At 44.0% G+C, this 21,313-nt stretch overlaps 1 protein-coding gene across 2 annotated transcripts in view; it reads right to left on the reverse strand.

Annotated features, from left to right (window-relative positions):
- Window positions 1-20,602, reverse strand: part of BARX2 (BARX homeobox 2) — a 45,951-nt gene extending 25,349 nt beyond the window's left edge. Inside the window, exons 1-2 of one of the 2 annotated variants that reach the window (XM_081843192.1) lie at window positions 20,128-20,260; window positions 13,914-14,219 (exon numbers count right to left, since the gene is read on the reverse strand). In XM_081843192.1, coding sequence (XP_081699318.1) covers window positions 13,914-13,959 — 46 coding nt within the window. In that variant the 5' untranslated portion in view covers window positions 13,960-14,219; window positions 20,128-20,260. Of the gene's footprint in view, window positions 1-13,913; window positions 14,220-20,127 lie in introns of both variants that reach the window. The other variant, XM_081843191.1, reaches the window with a different exon arrangement.
- Between the last annotated feature and the right edge of the window lie 711 nt (window positions 20,603-21,313).

Below are 21,313 nucleotides of genomic sequence, written 5' to 3' on the forward strand. Positions count from 1 at the left end.
ACACACCACCCCAATAAAATAAAAAGCATTGCTAACTGCTGAGCTTGCCAAGGCAGACGGGACAGAGACCCAGAGATGGCATCAAAGGGGCACACACTCTGCTCCTAACTAAGCCACAAGTTGGAGAGATTGACCTCCTGCCAAACTGTTTGCCTCTCGCTTCAGCACTTATCCTACCACTCCTCTCGCAGTGGGACTTAAATTAGAGTCAATAATTTTTGGCTTGATTAACCAGTCGACTTTTAGCTTGATTCATCTGTAGCTTAAGGCAGGGGTGCGGGAGCCTCAGGCCAGTATGGCAATGCGGCCCTCTAAGCCCCTAAATCTGGCCCCCAGGACTCTCCCCAGACCATACCCCCTCGCTGGTTTAGCTTCACACCCCAACCAGTTTTGCCGAGACAGGATACGTCCTTGAACTCTGATCGTGACTCTTGTTTCCTAGAATGGAGGGTCGGGAAGGGGGTGTGAGTGAGTTTAGAACCTAGCCTGCTGTACAAAGGTAAAATTTGCATGTGTTGCTCCTCCCACTTTTGCCTCTGGACCCGCGCACCGCTGGCCCTCAGAAGGTTGCCCAGGAGGGAATCGGCCCTTGAGAAGAATCCTTGCCCTACCTAGCTTTTGAAGACATTCCCATAATCTCTTGACCCGAGTCTCTTGTTTTAATTACTGCTTTAACAAGGCTGTTTTGTTACTTCAGTATTTTAATTGTGTGTGTGTGTGTGTGTGTGTGTGTGTGTGTGTAATAATCTTATTTATTGGTTTTTCACAATAAAAACTTTACAAATTTTAACATAGACCGTAAATTAATTATTTTATCGACTTCCCATCCTCCCCTTCCATGGTTTCCATATTTACCTTTGAATGCTGTGTATTCAAGACATCCATTTAAACCCATTTATCTTGATAATTAACGCTGTGGCTCATATTTCAAGTCTTGCTGGTGTTTTCATCTTGCTACAGTATTTCTTTAAATATTCAATAAAAGGCCTCCAGTTCTCAAAGAATCTTTTTGTCATTTTGGTCTCTAATATTTGCTGTTTATCTTGCCAGTTCAGCATCATTTTCAAAAGCCATTCTTCCTTTGTTGGAACCTCACCTTTTTTCCATGGATGTTTATATTTTATTCTTTACGCCATTCGTTTTTTATGACTGTAACCCACTTAGAAGCCTATTTTGGCATGAAGAGGACTATAAGCCGAATAATAGAAACTTATAATAAATAAATAAGAATCCTGGCTAGAGAGGGTGTTCTGGGTTAACAGGGGTGGGCTTTGGATGTTTGGATCTCCCCAGTCAGGCCCCAGACTGGTTTCAGAATGGCCCAGTGCATAGTTGACAATTTCTGACTCTTCCACCTGCTAAAATAATATAAAGTCCTCAAGAGATCTAGGGCACAACGTGACTCAGTCGCAGAGGCAGCCGCCTTGAATCCCTTTCTGACTGGAGGAAGATTCAGAAATGCCAGCCAGCAAGCCCTAGAGAAGGTGTTATTCCAGGAAATATATTCCTCCTTCCCGTCAGTGCTCTGCTTTCATTTCAGGTTTGGCTGGACACTTCCCATGCACACCTCCCTAGTTTATTTATTTATTGAGTTTGTATATCCAGAGATAAGGGTGAAGATCAGGCCCAATCAGGTCAGGGGTAGTGGAGCACAGTGGTTCGAGCAATGCTTTAAATCTCTGTACAGTGGTACCTTGGGTTAAGTACTTAATTCGTTCCAGAGGTCCGTTCTTAACCTGAAACTGTTCTTAACCTGAAGACCACTTTAGCTAATGGGGCCTCCCGCTGCCGCCGCGCCGCCAGAGCACGATTTCTGTTCTCATCCTGAGGTAAAGTTCTTAACCCGAGGTACTATTTCTGGATTAGCGGAGTCTGTAACCTGAAGCGTATGTAACCTGAAGCATGTGTAACCTGAGGTACCACTGTACTTATGCTGCTTGCCAGCTAAAATCTTGTTGGCAGGCATTGGTGTTGGCCTTTAAAACTCTACGTCCAGGTGAGGTGAGCATCCCAGGCGCTGGCAGTCAAGACATCTAATGGGCCTTGCTCCAAGAGTCATCATTTCCGGGAACTACCGGGTAAGTGGCCCTCGACCTGATGCCAGGCTTTAACTGTAATAAGCCCAGTGCTCTCCTATGCTTTCTCACCTGAGGTCCGCTGGGTCCTTATCTATTGCCACCTGTTTAGAAGTCTATCTTAGCCTTAGCTGAACTGAATTAATAATTGAATCCAATGGCACTTTTGAGTAGGCATGGCTATGACAGCTCCTCCAAGCATCCCTATTTTCCAGGAACTGTCCCAGATTTACAGAAACCGTCCAGGTTTCTGATTTGATCCCAGAATGTCCCGCTGTTCCTTAGGAGAAATGTTGGAGGGTATGGAGTTATGCGACCCCTCCAAGCCAAGGAGATAAATAACTATACAACCTTTAGACGACATCAGAAGGCAGCCCTGTATGGGGAATTTTTTTTTTAATGTTTAATGTTTTATTATGGTTTTATATATGCTGGAAGCCACCCAGAGTGGCTGGGGCAACCCAGTTATATGGGCAAGTATAAATAATTATAATTATAATGGAACAAGAAGTCCCTATTTTCATTGGAGAAATGTTGGAGAGTATGCCATGATGGCAGCCAACTGAATAACTGATACAACCTTCAACATGGCTCAGAGTCATTCCCTGTGAGCTCAGTGGGGTTTACTTGTAAGTAGGCATGCACAGAATCACACTGTAATAAGTCTTCTGCTGGCTGACAATCCTAATGATTATATCTTATGAACTGCCAAGCAGGCAAGGCATCCTTGATCCAAAAGATATGATAGAAGTGGGGTAGGTAAATCATCACCAAGGTATTTGTTGCAATAGAGGAGAGGCAGTTCCACCCACTGTGGTGCAGTGATTAGGGAGTCAGACTAGGACTTAGGAGAGACCAAGGTTCAAATCTCCCACTGGGCCATAAAACAGCTCACTGGGTGGTAGGGAGACAGTCCCTGCCTCTCAGCCTAACCCACCTCTCAGGGTTGTCATGGGGATTAAATGAGACGTAGGGAGACCCACGTAAGCCAACTTGAGCTCCTTGGAGGAAAAGATGGGCTAGCAATGCAAAAAAAGTAAATAAATTCTGAGCCAGAGAGATGGAAGAACTTGGCTCAAAGACAAGCAGCTCCACCTGGCCAGCTAAGGCAAGGGAGAGTTGACATGGAAGCCTGACGTTTTCAGGGGGTCTAGATCCATTTTAAATGATTTGTGGATCAGGGTGACTAAAGTTCCTTGCTTAGCAAGCTGCCCCCTGTGTACAAAACGAAGGCGGCAGTGCTTCCTGCCCATGGGCGCCACAAGATATTGGTCTGAGGATAGCCCAGCTGCCACCCTTTAAATAAATTTAAAAAGCATTTCTCTGAGGCTGCCATGCGTCCAGATTTTCCTAGACATTGCCAGGATTTCAAAGGAGGAATTGACGTCCAGGGGGGGACGGGACAAGGCAGTCTTCCTAAAAGAAAGCTCAATGTTTGGGGTGTCCTGGTGTTTACTTTTTGAAATATGGCAACCCTAATTTCTCAGATGCAAGACAATAATGAACAAGAAGGCCTTGTTATCCTGTAGGCTGCTAGTCCCCATTCATTGACTGCATGGATTCCTTGCTCATTCTCAGTTGCGGTGATGAATCTGCTCCATGCACCACTTAACACTGGCTGAAGCAATGGAGGACCCAGCCACCGCTCAGTATCTCATAGGCCTTCCCTGGGAACATCTTCAGTGAGGGCAACTGCATAACATCATTATATATTACTTATTAAATGTGAATACTGCCCTTTAGCCACATATCTCAGGGCAGTTCGCAACATAAACATACAATATACAGTGGTACCTCGGGCTAAGTACTTAATTCGTTCCGGAGGTCCGTACTTAACCTGAAACTGTTCTTAACCTGAAGCACCACTTTAGGTAATGGGGCCTCCTGCAGCTGCCGTGCCGCCGGAGCACAATTTCTGTTCTTATCCTGAAGCAAAGTTCTTAACCTGAAGCACTATTTCTGTGCTTCTGTAACCTGAAGCGTATGTAACCTGAAGCGTATGTATCCCGAGGTACCACTGTAGAAGGAATTCATCGAATTCATGTTTATAAATATCATATTAGACTAAGGTCTGCTTAACGACAATAACAAGTCCCCCCCTTTTTTTGTAATGCACCCAGTTTTTTCCCTGATTTGTTTTCTACATGAGTACTATTTCTTGTTTCTTCATCTTTTTTGTGTCTTATCTTACCCTGTGCACTTGTAATTTTGAACTTCTTTATTTTTCAACAAAGGTTATAAAATAGAAAAAGAAACCATACAATATACATAGAAGCAATATAATATACACTGCTTTGACCAAGTATAGGTTTGTTTGTTTTTTCCTTTTTGGAAACACTTGCCCTCCCAGCTCTGTTTATCCTTTCCAGGGTGTGCCCTACCATTAGGCGGGGTGAGGCAACTGCCTCAGATGGCAGGTGCTGCGTTGGGCGACAGCAGCGAGGGGTTGAAGGGCAGGGCTGTGGGATACCTGTCCTGCCCTGCAGCTCTAACTCGCCTGCTGCCCTCAGGTGTGGTGGAGAATGCTGTCCTGCCGCCAGTGCTGAAGCAAGAGTCAACAGCCAAGTAGACCAATTGGCTCCAGTGCATGGAACAAGGTGTGTGTTTGTGTGTGTGTGTGTGTGTGTGGAGGGGTGGGGTGGGATGACTTGCCTACCTCAAGCAACAATGTGATCTTGGGTTTTTAATGCTCATGAAAGCAGACATCCTTAAAGCGCTGTGATAAGTGTGTGTGGAGAAGGGAATTGAGAAGCGCAGCGGCAAGCCCTGCCTCTGAAACCCGTGCATTAGATTCCTCTTTCTGCACGTAGACATGGGCTCTCCTGAGAGAATGCAATGGAAGTCAAGCATCCATGTTGCAAGGAGCATCAATGTAGCATGCAAAGGAACATCAGTGCCTGCCAGAGATTTTCCCATTTCAGCAAGCCATCTCAATGGAGATCTTTGTCCTGGGTGCTTTATTCTGTTTTTGTAGTAGTAGTAATAATAGTAGTAGTAGTAGAATTGCCTTTACATATGCAATTGCACTAACTTTTTATATATGCAACTCTTTTATATTTGTTTTTATTATATTGAAAACCACCTTGGAACGCCTCATAAAAGTGATTCATAGATGAAATAAATAAATAAATAAATAAATAAATAAATAAATAAGTAGTAGTAGTAGCGATGGTGCATGACTTGCAGCTGTAATTCCAGCTGTGTCTACATGAATGTGTTGCTGTGTCCTAAGAATGTCTGAAACTGAACAGAGCTCTCATGACCACAAAGAGGCAGGAGGGGGTTTTTTTGGAGGGGGTCTAGTATTTTGAGTTTTTCAAAGTCTTGCTCCCCATTCTGTGCTTTTGAAACGAGTGAACAGACTGGTGCTCCTTCCCGCCTGCCTCCACATATTGATTTACGTACTTTATGGGTGTTTGAACAAAAGAGTTTGCAGTTGCTTCAGCCCCTGTGCAGATCCTCTTCAGCTAAATAATTTAATCAGGAGCTAAACAGCTTGTGGAGACAACGGCATGTCATTTCCAGGACTGCCCTGATGAGTTACTGAAATAGAAATGGTTTCTACACTGATCAATTACATCATCCTGTGTAATGTCAAATGCTTTCATTAATCATAAGCACAACCTTCTTTATTACAGGTCTTCAAAGAGAGGATTTGGAGGCACTTATAACATGGAGGCACTTTTCTTAATCCCCCCCACACACCTCCTTGTCTCTCCTATTGCTCCAAGGATGCAATAGGTACAGCAAAACGGGTTTTTCCTAATTCTTGGTCAATTTCACAAGTTCAAAAGTTTTACATGAAATCAGCCATCGCTTTGTAAGTATTGGAGGGGAAAGGTGGGAATTAAGACACCAGAGGAACAGAAACATAATTACTTGTACATCTAGTAATACAGTGGTACCTCAGGTTAAGTACTTAATTCGTTCTGGAGGTCCGTACTTAACCTGAAACTGTTCTTAACCTGAAGCACCACTTTAGCTAATGGGGCCTCCCGCTGCTGCTGCTGCTGCGCCGCCGGAGCATGATTTCTGTTCTCATCCTGAAGCAAAGTTCTTAACCTGAGGCAATATTTCTGGGTTAGCGGAGTCTGTAAACTGAAGCGTATGTAACCCGAGGTACCACTGTACTGCAATTTTTATATCTGACTGTTGAGTGCAGTCGGTGTTCTTTTTCCACATTCGGTAACAATATTGCTTGACTGCTGGCATGTAGTGGTAATTAGTATTTGGGAGCTGGCAAGATGGAGTAATTGCTATTTGATGCTTTTGATACCTGACATTGAGTGCCGTTCAGTATTTAATGAAACGTCGGCATCAGGTTATGCCAGCACTCAGAAAGCACCTGAAATTCAGGCTTTGGGCAGTAACAATTTCACGATGGAAAGTTTTCATTATGCATGCAAAACAGGCGCTCTACCACTGAGCGATGACCCTTCCCCGATACAAATTATGAACATTCTTACTGTGGACTTCACATGCCTCCTACATACAGCTCCTGCACTTCAGATGAAGACCCTATAAAGATGAATTCAAAACAAACGCTTGTCATACCAAGCTAAGAACGGGTCACCATAGACACGCAATTGCTCTCACACACTGATTCCTCTAGACTGTCCAACCACACAGCCCATATCCAAACCCTGCCACATGATGCAAAAACTGCTTGCTCTTCTCCAGATGCTACATGGGATCTTGGCAGTTTAAACGTTTTGTCATGATTTTAATGAAGATCCATAGACAACACAGCCATCCATGTCCTGAGTTGTGGAGCATTTCAAGAGAGTTTAGCAGGTTTGTTAACCAAACACCCTTCCTCAAAGACCTCTTCCACAGTATTCTGAGCATAACTTGCAGTGCTGGCATGCCCAGGATGCAACCACAGTTCGTTTCTATAGATATTGTACAGCCTCCCCTTTAATAATCTAAAACACCAATAAATCTTTGAAGGAGATTGTCAGCAAAAAATGAAGCCTACGATTACGGAGCATCCACCTTGATTTGCTTGCACAAAGCTTTCGTGGAGATGAGATTGTATCTGGTCTTTGCCATGCGTGTATTCTGATTTATTTGCAGGATATACAGCAAAATGTATCCATCCCTAGTTGCTTGCGGGATGTTTAGACGTCTTCCCAGTAACCATCCCTTCGTTCCACACTTTCCCTGTCACTTTCCAAACCACAAAAGCACATTTCTTTTTTTTAAGTGGATTTGTTGCTGAAGGGCGGCAGAGTGTTTTGATCCACGTTAACTGCACAAACCTAAATTTCCTGTATGCCCTTGAATCTCTCCATCAAAATACTGAGGGTCTGCAGGTACCCTTATTTGAAAGCTGTTGGGTTTTTTTACAGCTTTCAAATGGCCACATTAATCACAACACACACACACACACACAGAGAGAGAGAGAGAGAGAGAGAGAGAGAGAGAGAGAGAGAGATTGAATCCTAACTTGGGTGATGTTAACTTCTAGACATGCACCCGATAATCCCATCCCAACCATGTTATTTTTAATAAGGTGTGCACCTTATTAAATTGGAATACACCTGCAAATTCTGTCCCAACCGGTTATATGTCCTTGGAAGATTAAGGGGAACATCTTTCATGGACCCTTCTTCTGAACCAGCAGCTTTCATGCCCCAAGTGGTACAGTACCACTCTGAACAAAAGGGAGTAAAGTACAGATTTTTATTAAGGCCTATAGGTATGATCCCCACTGAACACTCCCAAGTCCCACTGATTGCCATAGACAAGATAAATATCTCATTGAATAAGTTTGTTTGCTGGGAGATTAGACAATGTTGACTACTTATTGAATATTCATTCGGACATGTTTAGATGATGTTGTGTCAAGCATGTATAAGCCCACACGTTCAAGCACATTTTCCTTATCGCAAGATGTGCAATCTTTTGGGGAAGCAGGTTTGCTGCACAATCAGCTATCACTGAGTTTGCTGGCGTGTGATTCAATCCCACCCCAAAATAATGACCACCTGGGAGCACCCCTCACCAAAGAAACGACAGGTAAGAAATGCTGGCAAACTTTCAAGAAGAGATGTTGAAGAAATAATCAACTACAAACCGATGCAGGCATGTGTCAAAGTGAACTCGAGAGTGGGAAAACAAGGAACAGAGAAAGTGAAATTAACAGATCTCGGCACCCCAGCATCACTCCTCACCTTTGCTAAAGAAGGAAGTCCAGGTGATCTATGTGGATTTCCAAGTAAACAAGCATAGGACAGGATTTGGTTGAAACTTCACTTAGGATCCGAGGGTGGGGAAATTATTTCTCATACTGCATGGGATGGGATCTGACAGCACCAAGTTATCAGCACCTTTTAAAATAGACTTTTAAATGACTCACTCGTACGGTTTTTCTTTCACTACAATTGTTCTAGTGTTTTCTGAAAGGGAAGAACCTAAGTCACATTTAACATCTGCTTGCGAGATTCCCTTACTCTTATGAGCCCATTCAACAGCTTTGATCAGTGGAACTGGCAGCGGTTACAGATGCCACTCAACACTCACTCCATACCTGCAAGAAATCTTTTTTTTTTTTTAGTGCAACTTTGGAACTCCCTGCCTCTTGACTTCAGGCAGACATCTTCACTACTTCCACTTTAAACATTTTTGTTTAGGCAAAGCCTATTCAAACATGTGTTTCAATCTGGTTTTTGGCTTATTGTTATTTTTCTGAACATTTTAAAGGGTTGTTTTTTACTGAAAACTTTATTGTTTTGTTATTTTTGTTATTTTGGAGGTCATATGACATTTAATTGAAATAAAATAAATCTGTGCTTGTTCCCCTGCCACAGTATAAATAAGGAAATGGTTGCATGGCTCCCACACAATGGTTAATCATCCTAAACCGCAGCTGTATACATTTTTATCCTTCTCTTGATTCCTTTGTGCTGAAAGCCCATAATCCTCATAACTGATGAGTCTTTTACCTTTGTGAAGAACGGTAAATAATAGGCAGGCATGTGCAAGATCAGATTAGCAACAAAACTGGAGAAGATTATAAGCCCTGATAAAAGGTGGAGGAGGAAGACGGGACAATTGCAGGGAGGGGACGAGATGCAAAACACCCACTCAAGCAACTTTGGGGAGTTATCTATTCAGGGTCACTGCACTGAGACTGGTGCATACTTATTAAGGTGCTAAATTTAGCACCAGAAAACCAGGAACAGGAGTGGAAAATAAGACAGGGTGTACAACAGGGAGCTGAGCTGTAGAAGCTACTCCATTGCATTTGTCAGAGGAGACGGCGAGAAAAAACGAGGAGTTCTGTCAGGTTTTAGAAACATAATATCACTCCCAGTCCATGCCTGGATGGCAAGACTTTCGACTTTAAGGATCATGGTGTCTTGGAGGCCTGCTGTGGCCCTCCTGTTGCAAAGCAGAAATTTCTTCATGTGCTCCTCTGCCTGGGGTCACGACCACGCCACATGCTCAGAGCACATTTAAAACTTCCCCCAAAGAATCCAAGAAATGCAGTTCACTAAGGGTGACAGGAACTCCCTATGTGGGGGAGGAAAACTATAGATATTATTATTATTATTATTATTATTATTATTATTATTATTATTATTATTAATAATAATAATACCCCACCTTTTCCCCAGACCGGGACTCAAGGCAGCTTACAAAAATACAAAAAGATTAAGAAATGCAAAAGGTATTCATTCAAAAATAATTTAATAGAATTAAAACCGCATGAAAAAGAAATCTATTAAAATTCAGGTCATGAAAAAGCACAGAACTATTAAAAAACAAAAACAAAACCCCACCTATTGTTTCCCAAAGGCCTGATGGAATGAGAGTCTTCACCTGCCAACAGAAGGAGGGAGCCAGCCTAGCTGCTCTAGGGAGGAAGTTCCAAAACCTGGGAGCAGCTACTGAGGAGGTCTAGAATTCTTTGAGGAAAGCCATGTCAATTTAAATGTGCATTAAATGTATGTCATGGGTAGCACCAGCATCTTATTTTGCAGGTGAACAGCAACTTAGGGTGGAAAGGCAAATGACGCAGGGTTGTCAAGGAAAATGGCGGCCTCATGTCTCCTTTAGCTTCTCTTCTCTTAATGCCTGGGTATAATAATCCACATGGTGTGCGATTATCCCACTGGGAACTTCTTCTTCCCATATGTGGCAATCAGTTGGGTGAGGGAGAGGCAGCATGGTGGCATCACATCATAAGCTAAGTCTCCCCCCCTCTCATTGCACATCCAATGAGGTTTTCAAATAGAGATGGCCATTTGTTGGGGATTCTTCAGCTGTGATTGCAGGGGGCTGGATTGGATTACCCTTTGGGCCCCTTCCTCTATGATCATATGAATCCCCACACCTGAATATTCACCACAGCAGACATTGAAGTGGGTCAAAATATGCCTGAGGATGCTCATGGGTGCTCAGTTTCATCTGTTCCAATGACATCAATATATTACATCTGCTTGAATGCAAGGTAGCCTTTCAGATGTCTAACCTGGATGGGGATAAGATGGAGATAGTAGCCAGGTCCTTCAACACACAATGAGGATCTGTGAATGCTATACAGCGGTATTCCAATTGTTAGATGCATATTTTGCAGAGTGATTTTATTGTACAGAACCTTTCGGAATTTTGTCTGCATGACAATAAAGGTTTGGGATTGAACTGATATTATTACATCTACCAAAGTTGCAATCCAGGGAAAGAGAAATCTGATTTGTCCTTCTAGCTGTTTGTTATCGGGCACATGATGGAGCTCCGGGGAGCAAATGCCTCTGTAGTCGGCCACCCAATCCTGGCTGAATGCATGACTGACAGGATGCGACCTCGCTGGACTCAGGTGTAAATGAGCCTGATAAAAGGTATTAGCCACAACATTGTGTTTGCTTTATTTAACAGGATTAATACAGCTGTTACGCTTCAGATAATAATAAGCTCTAGGTGGAAGGGGATCTCATGCTCCTCCACACTGGGATACAAGCACACTGTATCCATTCCTCTCTCCCTCCTTTCCCACAGTTCCGCGCAGTCCCTCAGGAATGCCGTAACAGTATCCGTTCAATTAAAAGGGGAAAGGGGTCCGGCTAAATATTTTCCAGCAGAAACGGTTTCCACCCGGATTCTGAAGAGTGTCCCAGATCAAATTTAAAACCCAGCCAAATCTACCACGCTGGGACTCGGTTGACCTTGTCTACATGGAATCCCACATGGTGCTTGTGGGGTCATCCGTATAGAAACTGGGTGGTTTTATAATGCACCATAAATCTGCTTCCTCTCTGCATTTGACCCAGAGGTGACAAGCCTGGATGAGGCTCAGAAAAAATCAGCACTCGTGCTGTTATTGTACAACCTAAAACCTTTTTTAGGTTTCTGCATTCTCCCACCTCTCGTAGATGCTGCTGCCTGATACACAGAACATTAACCCTGTTGACTGCCCCTGGCCTCTTTAAATTAAAGGCATAAAAAGAGCCGTCTACCTGCAGGACTGAACCTGACCAGCTTAGCAACTGATTCTATGGGGCGCTCACTCGGAAGCAAGGCCAAGCTGAATATACATAAGATTCCAGACTGATAGTCCATAAACCCAAAGAGGCATGACTTCTGCCAAATGCAGTAATTCCATGGAGATGCACCTTGTCATCCAGATCTAGGAAAGCATAGACATTTGTAGCCAACAGCAAGGTGGACAGTGGTAAGTCTGATGGTCCTGTTACTCAGATTCTGCAGACAGTCACAGCTCTGAAGCATCTGGTCATTTACACCAACAATTTGTTTGCTTGCTTATTCTGAGCTAGCACACAGGGTGGCCAAGTGGGGCTCTAGAGCAGAGATAGGAACCTGTGGTCCCCCAGATGTGACTGGTGTGCAGTTTCCATCACCACTGCTTATTGACCATGATAGCTGGAACTGCTGGAAGATGGAGTATGACAACATTCGGAATAGCTATGGGGCTCCCTTTGGGCAACTTCATTGTATTGCTTAATTATATTCACAAAACCAAAACAAATCATCTCATACTTCAGATATTCCTAATAACCATCCCACCAGTGTTCTTCTGATTTCAATACAAGATAAATGACAACCAGTTGTTTTGAAAGATCTGTGTTGCCTGAGTTCTTCCTCTTCATAATTATAAGTTATGATTCGATACAATACCACAATGTCCCAGGCCTTCCTTAGCCAATAGTCAATAGACAGGGCCTTTGTGTTTCTCCAAGGTTTTGCAATCATGTTCTGATCACTTATTAAAATTTCGCTCTCTCCTCCTAACCTGTTGCTTCACATGTCATAGGAGCAGCCATTTAGATCATTTGAACGCACACCCAGTCCTAAACCACAGGCTATCAAGGTGAATAAATTTGATTGATCTGAAGGGCATAAATCCATGGATTTTGCCATCACAAGCTAGTGAACCTGGTGCCCTCCAGATGTTTTGGTCTAAAACAAATGAAAGCAGCCTTATACCAAGCCAGACCTTTGTTCCATCTAGTTCAATATTGTCTCTGCTGACTGGCAGTAGCTCTGCAGGATTTCAGACCAGGCTCCCTCCCAGTCCTACCTGGAGGTGCTGCTGGGCCCTTCTGCATGCAGACCACTGAGCTATGGCCCTTCCCCTTCTCCAGGTGCTAGAGTGCTAGGAGCCATGACTACAGACGCCCACTTCACACCAGGTTGTGGCACATTTGGTACACATAAGGGCAAGACTTTGAGGGCAAGTGCCCAAGGCCCCATTCCCCAAAATGAGCTAGATGACCCCCCATATTCAAGGCTGGCTGGCTGACCACATCTTGAAGGATACACATTATCATCTAAAGAGCCACCACACCACACAATTGAATAGAATTACTGAACAGCGTAAGTGATTACGCAAAGGATGTGTTGGAAACATTTGGACTCTTTGCACACAGGGTAAGAGAATGGTGTTTACTCTCTGATGGTGAAGTTACTCCTACCACACGCCCTTGAAAGTCAGCCCCAATAGACACAATGGGACTTAGTGCTCAGGGTAAACCTGCCTAAGGTTGCTTTCTTGGAAGACTATGTTGCTGCTGTTGATCAAGGGCTGTGGAAAGAATTTATGCAAAACACAGAAGTTTTCATCAGACATCAGACCCATTCAAGAAGTTCGAGATCAAACTCTCCCTCTTTTATTGTTGTCGTTCAATTTGAACCAGATACAGTACATTGAAATTGCAATGTGTGTTCCAATAAACACGAAAAACAAACAACAAACTCCCCACCTGTCTGCTAATAAAACTGAAGCATCGCCAGTCAATTTGTTCATTGCTGCAGTTTCTATGGCTTTGATCAGCTATTCTATCGTGGCTGTAACTCTTGGAAATTTCCCCTGCCTAGGGAAAACAACTCTTGCCACTAATAAGAGATTTGAAAGCAGGCTTCAAAGAAAGGTTATTAGCATTATTAAGTGAAATGGGCATAGGATCCATCATGAGATTGACCTCTGAGGTCTGACCAATGACCTCTAGAGTTTGTTCCTAGTGTTTTTGAATCATATTACAACTTCACCAAGATACATAGAATCTGTGTTGACATTTTTCTCATATAATTTGATAAGAATATGGTTGTTGTTGTTGTTGTTTTTATAAAAAAAACTCTCAGATTATTAGATTCAGTTGGATTACTTCAACCCAGACCCCCAAATCCAGTTCTTTTCTTTGATTTCTGACCCTTTTGGAAATGCAAGAGACATCCTCTCATATTCTCCTATGCAGCCTAGGCTTGCTTTGGCATGTTTTGCTATTCCATGGGTCCGGAAACTTGACTGCGTTTGTGTAAATCAAGGTCAAGACACCACAGTTTAAAATTAATGTTGAAATGCCTTTGCGTTCATACTAATCTCCTGTGCGAGATCCGAGTTGGAATTGAGAGAACTGGCCATCCAGGATCCCAGGGCTTTTAAGATTTCTACTCTTTCATAAAGGGGCTTGTGTTAGATTGCTCTGCTTCTTAGGCTTAAGTCTGCAGACATCTTCTCTCATTCCAGTCTTAGTGGGACCGCCAAGAGGATTGAAGAAGACGTCTCTGACCCTCCCAACCAAGTGGCTCCGAGATGAAAAGGAGAGATGGTCGCCATGCCGGCCAACACAAATACTCGGAGATTTGACTCCCGATGTGAGAAAGGTCTGCCATGCTGCACAGCTGCAAAGATGAAGTGATTAATTATGAAGATTATTATTCCAAGCATTTTAGAAGCAGCCTTTGCTGTAATATCTGGGCAAACTTTACACGGTTTCAATTAAGGGCGGTCACGCCTGGGCAGAGTTACATGATGCCTTCTTCCTTCATCTTCTAGCTTTCAGAGACGGGAGGATATCTGAGTAAGCAGTTTAAACGCTGGAGCTGGGGAAATTATGCAGCTTTCTTTTCCTTCCCATTGTTCTTAAATGGGAATATAAATTTTTAATTAAATAAGTCTTGCACTGCGCTAATTTTTACACTGCCATTTGGACTCTTCTCCTGCTTACGAAAACACTGGGAGCAGTGACTCAGGCCAAGGTTTAAATCGGCAACTGAGCTCTGGTTACAAAAAGTCTTATTAACATCACCCATATCTATATATCAGCCTCATCTGCAGATCAGTTTAAGGATCTTTTATCTTCGCTTTCCATGAACAGTGATGCGAATCAAGCATCCACTGTAAAGTTTAGTCGTGGGAAGTTTCTAATTTGACATACTGTGGTTTAGAAAAATTGATACTGCCTTTTTGTGTTTGTGTGTGTGTCTAGAAATCTATCCTGAAAAGCTATATGGGTTCATTTCTATCTTCCGTAAAATCCACCTTTTAGCAAAATCTTAAATCACCTTCTCCCCGCCTTTATTCTCTGCTGCAGCAACGGTCTTCTCTTCCCCTGGTTTCCCCACCATTCTCGGCCATTTAATTGCAGCCCCCTTGCTGCAGAGACCTCTCTTTTGCTTATGCTGTGAAGTGCCAATTAGCATACACATTAGTGGCACAGTACTAAATAATAACACTGCTACTAATCATAGTAGAGTTTTGGTTTTGGTTTTAACCGGCCTGACAAAAAACAACAACCCAACAACCCAAATTCTTAACATTTTAGCCAACACCACTCAAAGAATTATATACAATGGCATTCAAACAAATTGCAGGAAACAACTGAGGCTACTGGAACAATTTCTAGACTACTGATTCACTGCTTTTCAAAGACGCAAAGATTTAGAATTCAGGTAAATAAGGCATGAAAATGTTTGTAACAGAGTCATCTGTGAGCAGCCACTGAGTCACCAAAGTTTACTACATGCTCAGAAAACTACAGTGAGTAGCCCCACATTGCTCCCCAAGGCAGGATGATCATAAAAAAGTTTCATGGTAGTCAACGCAACTAATTAAAAATATGAAAATGCATCATTTCAAATTAAGTTCAACCCCAGGGGAAAGTGATAGCATTAAGCATGGATATAGTTTCCGTGGGTCTGGTTTCATACTGCTCCTGTAGAAAGTTTGTGGGAAGGATAGTTTACACAGAGTTAAATCTAGTGGCGGAAATTATTCCCCTTTTTCTAATCTCCTCTGCACGGAATGATCTTTCACATGATACAGAATTGCTCATTTAAAAATGGTGCCTGAAGTCTAAGGATGCTTTCACAAGCTGATTTGGGATTTTTGCCTGGAAATGTAATTTCAGCAGCTTTTCTTTCTTTTCTTTTCTTTTTTTAAAAAAAGGAATTTCATTTTTGCAATGATTCCCTTTCTCTCCGGGCTTTTCTATAGGAAAAAAAAAAAAAAACTTGAGCCAAAACCGTAAAGGGGAAATCTTGCCTTCAGGTCTTTAATAAGTACCTATTTAATCCAAAATTCTTGGCTCGCTGCTTGTGAAAAAGGGAAAGTTCAGAGGAAATTGATATGAAAATTCGAATGACAAGATAATTCTGTACCCAGATAATCTCCAAGTATGGGTTGCTCTGGAAAGTTGGGGGAGAGGGAGATTCAGCCTCTGGGCGCTTTTCTAACAATTTAATTAATGACACAATCTGCTTATAGTATGCACTCTCTTTCTCCAGACATTCAAACATCTGGGCAAATGAAACTGGTTATTCCCAAATGATGGGGATGTCATGGAAAGACATTCTAAAGTCTAACCCTAAACTCATTGACTCAGAAGTCCATCTCACTGGGTTCAGCATGATTTAAGGCTGTGTACACATTACTGTCTTAAAGCTGCTAGATCCTTCTTTTTTCAATTCAGACAGAAGACGGGGAGGGTGCATCAAAACGCAGTATTTCACAAGGAACAATGGGAGAGATGCAGGATGCTGAGTACACAGTGGTTTATACACAGCCTAAGTCTTCTCTGTTTCTCTCCCTAGGACTGAAGTCTAGGAGGCTGTCAGCACCGAACAGAGGGATACAGAGATGGATTTAAAGTAAAGCCAGAATAGATACCATCTCATAGTACCCTGAAACAAAACAAAAGTTAATTCCACTGAACTAAATAACCCCCTTCTTTGCTTTCACAGACATGTGTTGTTGAAGTGATCCATGATTTCTAATACAATTATTGTGCTGTTTCTCTGCATTTATACCACTAATAATAGCTGTGGCACTACGGATGTGCATGACAGCTTATAGGGCGCTTGTTTCTTTGGTTATTGGATTTCAATGAGAATTTCTTAATTATTTCAGTTGTAAAAAGGGAAAAAAAGCATAATATGACTATCAGATCTGAAATGGTGATATAGGTGCCCACTGACTTGTCTCCTTTTAACTATTATAAAAATGATTTGTTGGAGATCAAAAATCCAGTTGTTTTATCCCAAGCAAGGCAGGGGAAGTCTATGACCCTGGGAGAAAATACAACAGCCTATTAAATTTCATCAAATGGAGCATTGCCACAGGTGAAGCTAAGCGCCCAATACCTATGGGAGAATCCAATGAGCAACGGCTTATCTCACATTGCACGTTCATTGGGCAACTGTGCTTAACTTCAGCGGAAACCCTAGGCGAGTCGCAGAGGAATGGCTGTAGGTTGTGCGATAGGTATGTTTTGCTCCAAGTAAAATCTCTTCCTTCCTTCCTTCCTTCCTTCCTTCCTTCCTTTCTAGAACCCTTTATCAAAAAATGACACAGGTGACTCAGCCAAGTTAAACTCCTCAATGCACATTTCAATTTATATTTTGTGGCAAAAAAAGGGTCTGAAAGATTTTTTGATCAACACTTCTCCAGTTCCTTATTTCATATAATTCACAAATCCCGAGTGACTGAAGCATTTTCATACTCGTGCATCACCAGCATGGATTTGGGTTCTGATGCCCATTGTCAACCCAGAACCGTCTGCAAGTGCAATTCTACCGTTCGCTGCTAGCACAGATAATTGATTAACTCCTATGGGACAATTTTTAATCCAAGGAGTGCCCATTCTACTTACAAGATATTGCAAGTGGAAGCTTCCAAACCACAAGAACAGAACACGTACAGACACTTTGCAACGAACCTTCTCTACCGAAAGTCAGTGCCCAGGGATCGCATCTGAGCCTGTTTCCTAACAAGGAAATAGACTGAAGCAATAGTCTTGTAATTAGATTACACCATGGAGGACAATGGGACTCCTCACCTCGTACATGCTTTCCCATCCTTCCTCAAGAGTTCCAGTTGAGCGTTACTTATTTTATCCTCGCAACGAACATGCAAGGTAGATTTAGCATGAGAGAAAGCAGCTTGCCCAAGGTTACCAGACGAGGTCCAGAATTTGAACTCAGGTCGCCCTGATCTAACTCCAGTCATTGCACCGTAACTTATCTGCCAAGCAAGGAGAAGCAAGTGGAAAGAAATGCTTGAACTTCAATTGGAAGGCGAGGAGTATATTCAGTCCCATAGAATAGAAGTAAGCGCCTTTCTGGGCCAATACAACCCAGCAAGAGTCCTTTCTCCAAATCACACACAAATAAAGAGTTTGGCAGGGAGAGAGATCCGGCTTCTACCAAAGAGTGTTCAAAAACCAGAAAAGAAACTGTTTAGTGGAGGGGGGGGAAACATATCCTGCCTATGCCAGAGCAAAGCTATTGGACTCTTCTGATAAACTCATCAGCTACTCCTAGATCAAAGTTTATCTACACTCTTATTCAGCTCAAACGGAAAGCTCCATCCGACATACACATACACAGGCATCCAGACCACCATCATTTTATTCCCGATTAACCCAGAATCACGGCCAGCATTCCATTTCCACACTCACAATAATCAGCATGGCTTAAAATCAACCTCATGCCACCTTTCAGCTTTAAATGAAGAAATTGGGGGGGGGGAGGGGAGGAATCCATCTCTCTCCTACTTTTTTCTTTGTAATTTCAAAGCAACAACCAAACAACTAACTAATGCATTTTAACCAATCCTGACAATTACAAAGGACCTTAGTGCAAAAGTAGAACACCTGTTCCGGATGCAGAAGGTACCAGGCTCAAACACTGGGATTTCCAGAAAGGACTTTGGGGAGGGGGTTAAAATTCCTGCCTGAAAAACCGGAGAGCAACTGCCTGTCAGTGTAGACAATACTGATCTAGATGAAGCAGTGATCTGGCTGGGTCTAAGGTAGCTCTCTGCATGTTCCTACGAGCGCTAGAGTAAATTTTCACTGTCCTTTTTCATGCTTGCAAAGTCCACCTGCTCCCCAAAATTAATACCATCATTTCTGACATTGTTAGACCAAGAGTGTGTGCTAAGGGGAGAGCTGTGTGCTAAGGGGAGGCAGAATGGGAGGTTTAGACCCTTACTGTTAGTGGTGACAGAGGCACCGCCACACACACTGTCACGAAACCCTTTTTTCAAGGGCACCACTGGAATGAGCAGGAGGTGTCAACAGAGCAGCTCTCTGCTTTGAGGACAGAAGCTCAAACTGGAATTGCGTGATTGCCCACTCAGAAATCGCCTTCTCCAAAATAATTGGACTGTCATATGGCCCTGCTCTGGAAAGAATTCTATGGGACTCCATGGCTCAGTTGGTTAGAGCGTGGCGCTGATAACGCCAAGGTTGCAGGTTCGAACCCCATATTCGGATTCCTGCACTGTGGGGGGTTGGACTAGATGATCCTCAAGGTCCCTTCCAACTCTACAATTCTGCGATTCTACTTTGGAGATGGTGGTGAGGCCCCGATCCTCATCTTCCACCATGAACCGCCAGTAAATCCTATTGCCCACCAGCCACTGGGCCCTCCACACACCTGGGTCACCAACAGCTTGTTGGGTCAGGGAAGTGATTGGCACTTTTTCATAGAGGGCCAGATTCAGCCTGGGGTCTCCAGTTGCCAGTCCCTAACCGGTGGAATTATCCTAACTCCAATCTGACCAATTGCGCTGATTTTTCAAGGGTGGGGGTTGCTCATGCCTGGAAAAGTTGTGGACACAACATGTTGTTTCTTCCTCACCAGCAGGATATATCCATAGCTGTCATTTCCCTTTTTAAAAGGGAAATTCCCTTATTCTGAATAGGATTCCTCGCAAGAAAAGGGAAAAGTTGACAGCTATGGACATATCAAAGCAGGTTTCACTGACTTTGAACATGAATTTAATTTATTTTATTCCAAGTGTTCTTTATTCCACCTTTCCAAGGAGTTTGTGTTGCTCAAAGTAGCTTCCAATTATTTATTTTCTGGTACACAGTGCTGTCGTCACCAGCACAATCCTAACTACGTACTGAATGCAGCGAGGCTTACTCCCAGGTGAGGAAAGGGTAGGTCAACTTTAATTCTTAGTTATTGTTATTTATTAATTTTATATACCATTCGTTCATCCAGAGATCAAGGGGCTGTTTACAACATATATCTATCACATGTCTTGATAAGTTTGTTTCTCCTTTTAAATACTTTTTTTAAAAAAAAGAAAAAAGAAAAATGTAATTTATATGTAAAAATACATATAAATATAATTTATAATATGCTAATTATACGTTGTAAAAATGGTGTAAACCCCAATGGCAACAAAGAAGGCTTCCCTTTCCTCCTCAAACTTTTCTACCACTTCCTTCGCCTGGAGAGGGCAAAGCGAAGGTCCCCTTGGCAGGCGGCGAGGGCGAATCCCGGCAGCGGTTCTTACCGGAGCAGGAGTGGAGGGGTTTTGGCCGGACGATGAGCGACGCCGGGCAGACGGAGTAGAGCGAGAGCTTCTCGAAGTAATCACACGTCTCCTTGGACAGGATCTCGTCGATCATGAAAGTCTTGTAGCGCCGCCTGGCTGCTTTCAGCGGCCCCGGGGGAGCCAGCCGGGCTTCGGCTTGGCAGTGCATGGCTGGAGCGCCGAGCGAGGAGTCCCCGAGGAAAGCGCGGCGAGGAGGGCGGAGGAAAGCGAAACGCGCCGGGGAAGGGGAGCGGAGTTTGGCCGGAACTGGGGGGGTAGGCGGAGGCTGGCAGCTCTAGCCAAAAAGAGAGAGAGGAGGCTGGCCGGAGGAGATCGCCTGGCCAGGAGATCCAGGGATCCGCCTTCCTGCTGCGCCTGGCTCTGTGGCTCCCTCTCGCCCGCACCCAGCCTCCCTCCCGACTTGTCTCTGTCTCTCTAGCTCTGCCTTCCCCACCTCCAGCCTCTATATAAGCCGCCGCGCCTTCGGAGGACAAGCCGGCTGTCAATCAAGTGCGCACCCCCACCCCCTTCGCAGCGCCCCATTGTTCGGGCCTGGGACGCCCGGGCAGGCAGCGCTTGCTATTTTAAGGACTGCTTCCCTCCCTTCTCCAGCTGGAAGGGCGCCAAGGCCTTGGGTTAGCTTAGGCTGGCTGGCCGACTGGCTGGCTGGGGGGGGGGGGGGACGGGACGGGACGGGACGGGACGGGGGATGGACTGACGTGAATGCCTTCCTCCTCTTCCTCCTCCTCCTTTTCCTCAAGTCTGAACATCCCCAACCCTTTCAGGAGAGAAGGAGCGCTCTGTCTGCGAAGTTCGGGAAACTTTCGCAAAGCGCGTTTAGACGGGGCCAGCAGCGCGATCCGAAATGTCCTCGAGGTTATTCCGCACCGGTTCTTGCCTTGCGGGGGGTGGACTAGATGACCCTTGGTGTCCCTTCGAATTCTTATAATTTGTTTACACACACCCCACACACAGGGTCCCAGCGATCCCCAAGGAAGCTCAGTCACCCGTCTGCAAATTTCTGGGCACTTCCCAACTGCAAACCCCGGTCTTCCCTTCCGCGCGTTCGCTCCGATGTAAGCGGCGCTTGACTCGCTTTGCGCTGCACCGGAGCGGGTGCTGGAGACTGCAGACACTGATTTGAGGGGTGGGGGTGGGAACCTCT

This window comes from Podarcis erhardii, assembly GCF_964252035.2.
Source record: "Podarcis erhardii genome assembly, chromosome: 16".
Classification (NCBI taxonomy): domain Eukaryota; kingdom Metazoa; phylum Chordata; class Lepidosauria; order Squamata; family Lacertidae; genus Podarcis; species Podarcis erhardii.